The 12,933-nt window shown below is 36.1% G+C and overlaps 1 protein-coding gene across 1 annotated transcript in view; it reads right to left on the bottom strand.

The window, feature by feature from the left end:
• MTBP (MDM2 binding protein) overlaps positions 1-12,933 on the bottom strand; it is an 85,936-nt gene that overhangs the window by 6,776 nt on the left and 66,227 nt on the right. Inside the window, exons 18-21 of the mRNA XM_007119600.4 lie at positions 6,893-7,159; positions 5,058-5,307; positions 4,213-4,326; positions 1,085-1,150 (exon numbers count right to left, since the gene is read on the bottom strand). Coding sequence (XP_007119662.2) covers positions 1,085-1,150; positions 4,213-4,326; positions 5,058-5,307; positions 6,893-7,159 — 697 coding nt within the window. The remainder of the gene's footprint in view (positions 1-1,084; positions 1,151-4,212; positions 4,327-5,057; positions 5,308-6,892; positions 7,160-12,933) is intronic.

The raw sequence follows: 12,933 nt of genomic DNA on the forward strand, positions 1-12,933 counted from the left end.
GTAATCCCACTACTGGGCATATACCCTGAGAAAACCATAATTCAAAGAGAGTCATGTACCAAAATGTTCATTGCAGCTCTATTTACAATAGCCAGGACATGGAAGCAACCTAAGTGTCCATCAACAGATGAATGGATAAAGAAGATGTGGCACATATATACAATGGAATATGACTCAGCCATAAAAAGAGACAAAACTGAGTTATTTGTAGTGAGGTGGATGGACCTGGAGTCTGTCATACAGAGTGAAGTAAGTCAGAAGGAGAAAAACAAATACCGTATGCTAGCACATATATATAGAATCTAAGAAAAAAAAAATGTCATGAAGAGCCTGGCGGTAGGACGGGAATAAAACACAGACCTACTAGAGCATGGCCTTGAGGATATGGGGAGGGGGAAGGGTAAGCTGTGACGAAGCGAGAGAGTGACATGGACATACATACACTACCAAACGTAGGGTGGATAGCTAGTGCGAAGCAGCCGCGTGGCACAGGGAGATCAGCTAGGTGGTTTGTGACCACCTAGAGGGGTGGGATAGGGAGGGTGGGAAGGAGGGAGACCCAAGAGGGAAGAGATATGGGAACATATGTATAGGTATAACTGATTCACTTTGTTGTAAAGCAGAAACTAACACACCATTGTAAAGCAATTATACTCCAATAAAGATGTTTAAAAAAAAAAGAATACAATAGTGTTCTCACTGGACAAAATGAAGGTTCTACTCTATTTTCTCACCTTTATTTGAAAATATACTTTCAAAGCATCACTAAAAAGAAATTAAACTAAACTTTGAAAACAGCTAATTGAAATGGATTAATTTTTCCAGCTTTATGGATTTTTTTTGTTTCTGTTTCTTTCTTAACATCAATTTAGAAGCTCTTTTGTTAACAGAGAAATCTCTTAAATACTACTAAAGATTCTGCTTGCATAAGTCTATTATTAACTATTTTAAAGAGTGCTCATAGGGACAAAGTTGAAAAGACCACTCACTAATTCTTACTGCATATATTACAGCACCATAGCTACTAACCTGCAATAAAACAGCAATTTAATTGAATGCAGTCTCTCGGGAATAATTTATTTACCTGTACAACATTGTTGCTTGCTGTTTTCTTCATCTCTTCAAATAGGCCCCTTGAAGTTTTAAGATCCTAAACGTAACAAAATACAGCAGTTTAAATCTGCACATTAAAGTACAGAGAACAAGTCATTATTAAATAAACTTGAGATGATCCTAATTCATTCTGTAAGTATCAATGTGAAGAGGGACATACTACGAAAAAATCAAAGTAACAGATTATAATTTAGTTCCATCCTGAAAGGTCAAAGTACTCTAACCAAAATACATCCATATGTACATAAATCCATGCCACTCTAATCTCAGATACTCAATGGCACTGACCAAACCTAAGCCCCATCCTCACCTGTGAGTAGCCACATTAACTTCATTACTCAGGAAATGAATATACAGTTTATATTTATTTTTCAGATAAAATAACTTTTTTTCTCTCTCTTCTTTTGGCTATTTCATTCCACCACAAAGAGGGAATGAAATAGGAAATAAAACTGAAATCTCTGACTTTAAAAAGGTAATGACTATATCAAATTATATTATAAAAATTTTTAAATCCAATTGTATTAAAAAAAAAAAAGTAATCCTCTGCTGCACTTCCAAGCTATGTTCCATTGAAGTAGTCACTTTGAATTCTTTCAGCTCTTTCTCTGATTTATACCTTCATGTTTCTAAATAATAAGCTTATACTGCTATTTCATGATTTAACAGTTCTAGACAGTGACTGCTGTTATCCCGGATTCAGGTCTCTGAATCCTCCCACCTCCCTTCTCTTCCTCTCAGTAACAGCTGCACCACAATTTTTTGGTTAGTAAATAGTCAATGTTTGCATTTTATACCTAAGCAAATATAGTTCAATCCTGAGCTAAATACTGTATAATGGTTATAATTTCTCTTTCATCTGTTTTGTTTATCCTGTAGTTGAACTACGTTTGCTTAGTTTTCCATGTGTATAATCCTACCCCCACCCCACAATGCTGTGAAAGACTGATTAAATGTACAGCAAAGTTCTTCAAACACTCAAGGATACTGGATAATCTCTCACTTCAATCTGTCGTTTTTGCTTTTGTTTTCTTAATTGTATTTTTTTAAACTGGAGATCCTTCTCCCATAGCCTGCTCCAATTTGGTCCAATTGCTCCCTCAACCTGGTCCCAATGGGACTTATCTTCTCCAGTCTAGGTTAGTTTTCCTTTTATTTCTTGATTCAGTCCCTTGTTCTACTGAATTTCATCTTTTCAGATTCGTGAAAAGGGTACACGAATGACAAAATTTTTCAGACCTTCCATGACTGAAAGTATCTGTACTGAATCTTCACACCTGACTGACTTCTAGACCTGGTATAAAATACTAGGTAAATCACTTTCCTTCAGAATTTGAAGATACTGTTCTACCGTCTTCTGGCACACAATATTACTGTAGAAAAATCCAATGCCACTCTTATTGATTCTTTATATGTAAACTACTTTCTCTCCTGGGAAGCTTTTAGGAAATATTCTCTCTGTCCCAGGAGATGTGACATTCCACAGTGATGTGGCTTGTAGAACTGTCATCCACTAGGCTGGACAAGCCGTGTGCCCTTTCCAGCAGGAGGAGTGCGTCCCTCAGGTCTAGAAAACTTTTGTTATATTTTTGACAGTTTTCTCTCCTCTAGTCTCTATTTTTGAAACTCCTATTATTAGCATATTGGATCTTTTGGATTAATTCCCCCATTTTCTTATCCTGTGTTTAATGTTTTTATCCTTAATTTTGTCACTAATACTAATTTCTGGTAAATTTCTTAATCTCAACTGTTCAGCCTTTCTGTTGTACTGATTTTATCATATTTCTAATTTTAAGGAGCTTTCATGTTCTATAGTTTTTGGAAAAAGCATCTCATTCTGGTTTTGTGTACCCAATTATCTTCTCTCTGAGATAATATAGTTTTTTATGAAGTTTTCTTCAGCTTTCTGCTCCTTCATAGTTCCCTTTGTTCCTTCATGTTTTGGCATCTGCTGTATTAGAAGCTTTCCTCAAAAGTATGCTAACCCTTGACTGTCCAGTCACATTTTAAAATGAGATAATAAAAATCTTACTGGAAGCTCTGTCTGTATAGAGCTTGTTCACTGGTAGCTTTACAAGGTAGGGGAATAAGGGGCCAGTTGGACTTTTTACTGTGGCCTCCAATTCTTTTTTCTCCAGAGACTATTTCCTGCATTGTCGCAGGGGTGGGGCAGGGTGAGGGAGGAAAAAACTATGTATAATATACTTATAGTATATATACTTGTAGTTAACATTGTGGGGGGGAAAGAGTGCAGAGCAAACTGAAGGCTCCCCAGTTCACTCTGTAGTTCTTTATTTAACTCCTCTTTTTTTCACTCGGCACCTTGCCCCTGCTTTCCATGATACTTGGTGTCTCCAAGACCTCAGCAGGTCAGAGACCGTGTCTGTTGAACTGGCTTGACTCGCACAGGTGTCCCCAGACAGACATTTAGGCTGTCACTTCTACTCTGTTAATACCACGCTTCCATGTGTTTTTTTTTTTGGTTCAACAATGCATGAAAACACTTCTACACTTCTCCTTTCCTCTTTTCTTAGTTTTTGTACTTTCAATACTGTCTTTCTTGAGAGATTTTAGAAGGGAAGAGAATCGAACGCATGTGGTCCATCTGCAGTTTTAATCAGGAACCCATATAAAATTGTGATTCAAGTCAGAAACTCTGAAAACTGGAACTAATCTAACACCATCTAAGTTTTACAAAATTGTCACCTGAATGGCCGATCTGTCCAATGTCTTACAACAAGCTGATAATGGATCCAAAATTAGAAGCTGAGTGCTCGGATACTCCCTCCAGTAGTTTCACTATATACTAAAATTACTTGAATAAGTTGAATAAAGTAAGTGGAAGCTTATTATCAACTTAAGTCAAAGGCTTGTTAGGGAAAGACTGAGGATACCAGTTAAGGTGTAGTTTTCTATATCTGAGAACTAAAATCAAATAAATCAAATATAAAATTTTTGACTCCAATTTTTCTACCTCCATTAAAAAAAATTTGGCAATAAGCTATCAGTGTAAAATATACTCAGTCAATATTATCTTGTGTCAAATAGGAACATTAGAACTTGACCTCGATTTTGCCATCAGTAGAGAAGACACTATACCTTTAGATAGAACTTCGAGATCTCAAAGAGACGTTGGCTGCAAGCTGTGAAACATTCGTGAGCCTCAGTAATCCTGTGTTTCTTCAGGGTTTCAGTAACTACTTCTTTCAATATCTTGAACAGAACATAGTATACGACTAATATGTCTTGGAAAAGGTACAAACATATTATTTCAGCTTTAGAGTTGAGTTCTGTGAATCACAGAACCGTGTAGCTATGCTAAAGATAGATAAGCTCATTAAGACAAAAGCATCGAGAAGAAAGGAGATCTGAAACAGTGACACGATCACACGTGTCGCAGGCTATCTGTCAGGAAGAGAGGACTAGAGTATCTGAAGAGAGGAATTCATATCCTGAGTTCTGAATCAAAGCTGAGTGTAAAAGGTACACACAGCAGGGATATATAGGTGTGTACTTATTTTTTATTATGGAAAATTTCAAACATTGTAAAGAGAATATTTGTGACAAATCCTCATCTCGATATATCTACTACCAGTTTCAAGAAGGATCAATTTGTGGCTCTTTCTGTTTCACTTATACGCCCCCGCTCACTTTCCCATTATCCTTCTTGCACTGAATTTTTTTTTTTCCCTCCATTTTTTTTGGCCACACCACACAGCTTGCAGGATCTTAGTTCCCGGACCAGGGATTGAATCCGGTCAAGGCAGTGAAAGTCCAGAATCCTAACGACTAGGCCACCAGGGAACTCCCCTGAATTATTTTAAAGTAAATTACAGATACCATTTCATTTCATTCATAAAATTTTTAGACAAACGTTTAAAACGAATCAAATGAAGAAATTTCTTCCCGTGCAGAACTAAGAGAGTCAGGAAATAAATCTTTACCCGTGTGTGTTTCTGTGATCTTGATTCCTTAGTGGGCCGTGATGTTTTTGATTCATGCACCCTTTTTTGACCTGAACTGGCATTTGTAGTGACTTTGGGAGTTTCGTTGCTAAGAACGGGAAGAGATGGACAAGTCACAGATAATGATCTCTCTGCCCGTGGCTTTCCGGATGTCACTGCATGATGATGATGATTAGTACTGCCACTTCTCTGAGAAAGAAGAGAATCTGAACTTTCAGATTTCACAAGTCTAATGGGGGGGGAAAATACAAAAATGCAGATTAAGCGAATCAACAGTGAAGTCCATTTTCTGTCTTAAATGTTACAACCATAACCATTGACATATAAACCCAAGAAAAGCAAACACAATTTCTTGCTACTACTGCCTTAACTAAGTAGTCAACATCATATTATACAGTTGCTCCCTTAGTTCTTCAAATGAGTGACTAGAACACGGAAGGCAATGAATACCATTCCAGGATTTCAGCTAATATTAAAAGCTAACAGGAAAAGCAACTAGCAACATTACTGTCACCCTCCCCGTTAATTTACAATTTCTCACATAAATCAGGGATGGCCCTCCAGGCAATGCTATTTATAGATCCAGTACTCATCTGTCAAGTACTTATACTTTTCTATTAAGATAATTTTGAGGAAGAAACCATAATAATCATGCTTGTTGTAGCTATGCAACTACCTGTGCAAAATAAATAACAGTGTTAAAACAAACAGAAATAAAACTATAAAAGTAGCTCTTGTTTCAATCTTTCTAAAACGTTTAAATTTCCTGTTACAAGAAAGGGCCTCATATTTTTCAATTCTGTTAACCTAGAGGCCACAGTGTACTTTCTTGTCTGGAACACATATCTATCAGTCACAGTCAGAAATAAAAAATATTATTACAAAATACAGTATCCTAAATGTTAATGGATTTGCTTTTTAGCTTTATCGCGTGTAAAAAGTACCATGAACCTGTAAAGTCCTCACGAAAATAATTTAGTTATTCCCCATCAGGGTAAAAGTATTCTAATAATTTTCACTGTTTAAAAGAAGATTTGAAAGTTTCACTTTAAGATATTTGATACTTTTTGAAAGGTTTACATATAATAAGAATTTAAGGTTTGTTTTAGATGTCAAAGACCTAAATTTGACAAAGGTTCTAAAGATATATAAATTCAATAGAAATTAGAGCGTTTATTTCATAAGCTTCTAATTTCTGTTCAGGTATCTGGATATTTTATTTAGCTAGCAAATAAAGTAGCTAGAAAGATCTCATTTTTAATGTATTATCATGTAGGATTTAAAGCTGTATTTTATATGAAACAAGTTGTTTTAAACCGGTACCTCATGGGAATTTCCTGGTGGTCCAGTGGTTAGGACTCCTCGCTTTCACTGCCATAGCCCAGGTTCAATCAAAAATGGTACCTCATGAAACCCCTTGTTTAAGGGGCCAATGTAGGTAGGAAACAGTGAGAAGAGAGCTAACAGAAAAACTGCATCCCTAAACATCCTCTTCAACAGAGCAGCTCAGCTGCTTAATCTATTGGATAAGACCGCCAGTGTTCCATGACTTAAAAACTTTACAACCCATTGTGCTGATGGGCTGTATATTAGCATATAAAGCAAGAAACAATGTGTTTTTTCCAAGTCATTTCTTTGTATAACTTATAAGCATAATCATCAACTGCTCACAATACAGACACAATTCCTGGAATGAACGAATTACATTAAAATCTGCACAGAAAGCAACTTACAAATCTGAAAGATTAATTCAATTACCCTCGGACTAAAATACTTTCTGTCAAGATACTATCTTTATGTACTTTATATACCACCTTTTGGGGGGATAAAGGCAGTTCAGATCTTTTGATCTCCTTTTTACTCGGGAGACTTCAGTCCGGAGTTCACTTTGTAAAGTTTCTCCATCAGGGACGCTTCCGGGCTCTGACAAAACCGCTGGAGACGGAAGAGGGCTCAGTACCGTAGGTACTGGAAAACTTTCTCTGGTGCATGTAGTTTGAGTTTCATAACGAATAAGACGAGACTGAAGTTCTGAAAATCCCCCATCTCTTTCTAATGCTTTTCGGTCATCCAAGCAATATCTAAACAAGAGAAAGATCTTTAAAATCAAAGACTCCATGGCAGCCATGGGCTTTTCCCTGACAATTAGGGAAAAGCAAAACATGTACTTAAAAAGTTCTTACTAAACTTCCTAATAATTGTTGGAAGGTTGAGTGAACGGCCAACTTCCCTCACAAGTTCAGTTTTTTCCAGCCTGCTACACGACATGGCAAAAGATTAAAAAAATTTGAAGTACAATCCGATTCCTCTTTGACTGTTTCTGGGCAACAGATTAAGTTAATCCTCTGGCTTATTTTCAAAATAATACAGTTGCTCTTTTGATACTTTTAAAATCTCTACCAACCTCTGATTCCTCAGCATGGCTGATATGTAATGACATGAAATGCTGACTTCCGTTAGAAAGAACAAGTTTATTTTCAACACAAAGATTAACAGGGTATAACGGCATTCTAAACTGGCTCACCAAACACAGCTCAGAACATTTTGAAATTTCCCTTTGAAATTCATTTCCACCTTACTGACTGACTGACAAATTTTCCTTCAAACACTTCGGCTGTGTGTGCATTTGGTTTCTAGCTAAATCTGATTTAAGACATCAATGAGATGTTTGCTCAGTGAATGCTTCTGGACTTAAAGAAATCCCATCTTAGGGACTTCCCTGGTGGTCCAGTGGTAAAGAATCCACCTTACAATGCAGGGGATGCGCGTTCTATCCCTGGTAAGGGAACTAAGATCCCACATGCTGCAGGGCAACTAAGCCCGCGAGCCACAGCTATTGAGCTCGCACCTCAACGAGAGAGCCCGCGTGTCACAAACTACAGAGCCCATGCACCCTAGAGCCTGCACGCAACGACTAAGGAGAAGCCCGTGCACCGCAACAAAAAGCCTGTGCTGCAACGAAAGATCCCACATGCCTCAATGGAGATCCCGCGTGCTCCAACTAAGACCTAACGCAGCCAAAAAATAAATAAAAATAATAAATAAATAAATGCTTTGCTAAGGCTTAAAAAAAAAAAAAAAGAAATCCCATGTTGTTAAGTACAACAAATAAGCGTATCAAGAAAATCACCAATGAGATGTGTGACCTTGGAATACCCTTCACATTCTCCCCTTCTACATCAAGGAAACAGTTTCACATATACGATGATAGGACTTTAAAACATTAAAACCTTTTTCTGTTATCTGTCCTCTTTACTTGTAAAATTCTAAGAAGTTCCTTAGAGTCAGAACCTTGGGTCTATAAGCTTTTAGTTCAACACTCAAGGAGTGTATCATTACCCCAACCTGATTGCCTGACGGAGGTTTTCTCTTTCCCTTGTGACACATATTTGATTTCTAAGAGTATACACTAGAGAGCCAGACTCCCTGGATTTAAATCCAGCTCTACCACTGTGTGAACATGGCCAAACTACTTAATTTTATCTATGCTACTGCTGCCTCTTCTGCAAGATGAGATTCACAGCAGTTATCTCAAAGAGCTATGGTGAGGATCATGAATGGGTACACGTAAGCACCCAGAAACAGTGCCTGGAACATGCAAGCAAAGCAGTCAATAAATGTAAGTTGCTGCTATTATCATCACCATCATCATCATCAGTGGTTTTATTTTCTACCACAGCAAATCTTATGGTATGCTGATGATATGTAGCACAGCCAGGATTCAGACCCAGGTTGGTGACTTCAGAGTCTGACTTTAACCAATTTAGTATGCTATCTCTCATGTAAAGTGTAAGGGTCATCTTACTCAGGGCTCAACCCACGGCTGAACGTTAGAATCATCTGAAGAGTTTTTATGAAATACTGATGCCCAGAGTTTCTGAGTTAATTGGTCTGGGGTTGGAATCAGTCTTGGACATTTTTTTAAAAAGCCACCTAGGTGATTCTAAAGTGCAGCTAGGACTGAAAAATCTCTGATATAAACCAACAGTTTAATTTAACAGGAGGGAAAACTGAGCTCCTCAGTTATACTGTTAACTGGTGGCGGAAGAGTGACTAGAACCTAGGTCTCTCAATTCTCTAACATTCTTTCTCTAGTCTGTTGTTTAATAAAACACATTTCATTAAAAATCAGACCCAACCCTAAGGATTACTGATGAGCCCTATTTCTATCCTGGGCGATTGACAGAATCTAGAATACCACTAAGAACCATGAATGTTAAGGAAAAGTTCTAGGAGAGAGAAAATGTAATTCCTGATTGGTTTACAGGAAATTTTTCAGAGAAAGATAATGCACAGTTTGACTCCACACGCATATTTTTTTCTACTCTAAGATTTTGATTCTAAGATGCAGATTTTTCCTTCCAGTTTTAACATCTCTTTTTTAAAAATTTATTTTATTTTATTATTTTTTAACATCTCTTAATCACAGCTGTTCATAATGTCATGCCTCCAACTGAATTATGTGCACTGTGCATACTGACTTCAATTGTCATTTAAAATGTCTTCAAAGTGATTTTACTATGATTTGGCATCAAAACAAAAAGTGACTTTGTAAATAAGAAAGGAACAGAAACAGAGTAGCAGGTGCGTATTTGATAATAGTGAAGTAAATATTCACTGTTGGATGAATGAGTACACTTCCACATTTTCTTGCAAAACAATAACCAAATGCTTTATGTGTCCAAAGAAAGAAAAATACCTATCAGAAGATGAAGCTATCATTGTCCTATAACTACAAAAAAGGCAAGATACTGCCTAGCACACACCAAGCAATGCCGATGAAAGCCGGAAAAACTGCCAAATCTCTCGGAATACATGAAAGAAAGTTCAGAGCAACAGGAGGCTGGTGTGGCCAGCTGACTCTCACAGTTTGACGGTGGAATTCAATTTGCTGTTAAAGAAAATGGTGCATCGTACAATCAATGGTATCTTAACACTCCAGGATAGGAGAGAGAAGTGAAAAACAAGTCAACTGTGGATAGAGTTCATTTTGCCTTAAGTAAACATTGATCTGCACTTGAGCAGTTTATATATTTCTTCCAAATAGTCCTTATGTTTGAGTAGAGGAAAAGCTCAAGGATTCCAAAGGCTCACGGCAATGTAAGAAGAGAGAACATTCTCTGCAGTGTCATGTTTACTTTGAAATTTCACTTGAACTTTGCTTCGAGCAGAAACATAATCTACGTTTAACGTGAAGAGGCCCTCACACTATAAACCCAAATCCTGAAAAAAAGCGTGTTTCTGGATTCACTGTGCTCACCTCCTGCAACCTTCTTAGTTTGATCTCAGTGGCCCCAGATTAAATTTACACTAAGGAAAATGGAGTCATGGCTAAATTTGTTTATTTCCTTATAAGGGCAGGCAAATTCCCTTTTTAAAGTCCTCAAATTCTTATTTCAACTGTTTTTTTCATACTCAGACAGACAGAAGTTCAATGTTGTTGCATGTATACATATGTTGTTCCTTGTTATTATTGAGTAGTACTGCTTTGTATATACATACCAGTTAATTGATCTATTCTCCCATTGATGTACACGTAAGGCTATTTCCAGGTTGTGGGTATTATGAATAAAACTGTTCTGTGGGTTCTTTTACCAGTCTTTTTGTGGTGTTAGGTTTTCATTTCTCTTAGGAAAATGACTATTAGAAATGCTGAGCCAGGGAGTCTGAGTATGTTCAGTTTCATAAGAACCTGCCAGATCCTTTTATGAAGCAGATAAATCACGTTATACTTCCACCAAAAATGTTCAAGGGTTCTGATTGCTCCATACGCTTGTCGACACTTATCGGTCTTCTATTTTAACCATTCTGGTGGCTGCACAGAATTTTATTTTATGGATGCACTATAATTTATTTAACCAACCTCCTACAGTTAGACATTATTTCCCATGTTTCTTATTTTAAATAACACTGTGAAAAATACCCTTGCCTAATAACTTTCAGCGTAAATGCTAATTTTATCATTAAGTGAAGTTAATCAATCTGATGTTATAAACAACTGCATGGCTTTTGGTAGATTACTGAGCAGCCCCCCAGACAGGTTGTAACAATGTATACTCCAAGCTGGCTTATTCATGTCCCTTTACCTCCACCATGATTTTATGGGTGAAAAGGATTCTCACTGTTGTTTCAATTTACATTCTTAATGTAAATTTTAAAAGCTGACTGGTGAAGAAAACAACTCTTCATGTGTATTGGCCATATTTATTTCCTGTTTCAAAAACAAATGGCTTAAGATGTTGCAAACTCTTCCATAGGGGCATTTATCTCATTTTCTTATTGATTTGTGAGCATTCTTTAATTACAAAGGAAATTTACCTTCTCATTTATGTTCAAAAAATATTTTCCTCAGCTTAATCCATACTTTTAATCTTGTTTCTGTTGATAACTGACATTGCTGTTTTAAAAATTAGGACAAATCTATCACTCTTTTGTGATTTCTTCCTCTGCTAGAACAGATTTTCCCCTACATTTTATGCTAGTTCTTTACTTTCACAGTTTTTCCACTTTTAATTCTTAATATATCTGCGATTTGTTTTGATATTTGGCGTGAACAAAGAATCATTTCAAACGGATTTATTTTTATTTGAACACTTAATCAACATTCTCACTACCATCTACGGAACATTTTTCTTTTGCCCTCTGATTTGAAATTCTTTTTCTATCAGATCAAATTATCATGTATTCTTGCTTTTTCCTTGGAATTTCTACTTAGGTCCAGCCCCACACTGTAATTACAATAGCTTATAATAAAATTTTCTAGTAATATGATACAATTTATCTCATTCTTTAAACAAAAGAGAGGAGACTTCTTATCAGATAAATTACAGAATTATTTCATCAAAAAGTACTGTATTAAATGTTGACACTGATTTCAGGAGAATTAACACCTTTCTAACACAGGATCTTCCCACAGAGAAACAAGGCATGTTTCCCCTAAGGAATCAACACTGCTTTTATGTCCCCTAATACATATTATTTGTAAATTTTCCCATTCTACATTTCTTATAAGAATACTTCTGATATTTATGATTTTATCTGCTATTTTGAATGGGATCATTTTCATCCTGTTAAAAACTGGACATGGCTAGTTTACAGGAAAACTAGTGTCTTTTATATGTATTTTATAACTGGCTACCTTACAAATTCTACTACTTCTAAGTCTTTCAGGTCTCTTCTCTGCAAAACAAAAAGCAAATACAAAAAAACCTTCTTTTGGTATCTGTTTTACTACATGTAACTCTTTTAAACTCTTTAGTTTTCCTTATTTTGACTGATTGGCTAGAACATACAGAAAAATGATTAAAAAGAAAAAATTGGTCAGAGCAGGTATCTTCTTCTTGCACCTGACTTTAACGGGGAGTTTAATTTTGATGCTCAAAAATAAAGTAACCAAAAATTTTTGCTTCTAGTATCAAATTTGACATAACTTTACATATTCTTTAAATAAAATAAATCTTATTTAAGCATAACAAGGAACCTAAACATTCCTAGAATGACCTGTTTCACTAAGGTCTTGCAAATTTAACCTAAAATACATTATCTCCATCGTTCCATTTCTTGTCCTGGTGAAAATGGTAGATGTGCACATGACCTCCGGAACTCCTAATACCTCTAAGCAAGAGAATCCTTTGAAATTTCACTCATCTGGTCAATTAAAATTCCATAAAAATGTACACATAATTAACATGTTGCAAATGAGAATGCATTTTATCTAATAGTTTCTGAGCAATTACAATGACCAGGGAATATTAATGCGACTGGTAGTATAAATATACATTTACAATACAGGGACTAAAATAATTTTGACTAAAATATCTAGTAACTAATAATAGGATGTTTAAATGTAAAACTG

This window comes from Physeter macrocephalus, chromosome 15 (genome assembly GCF_002837175.3).
Source record: "Physeter macrocephalus isolate SW-GA chromosome 15, ASM283717v5, whole genome shotgun sequence".
Taxonomy (NCBI): Eukaryota; Metazoa; Chordata; class Mammalia; order Artiodactyla; family Physeteridae; genus Physeter; species Physeter macrocephalus.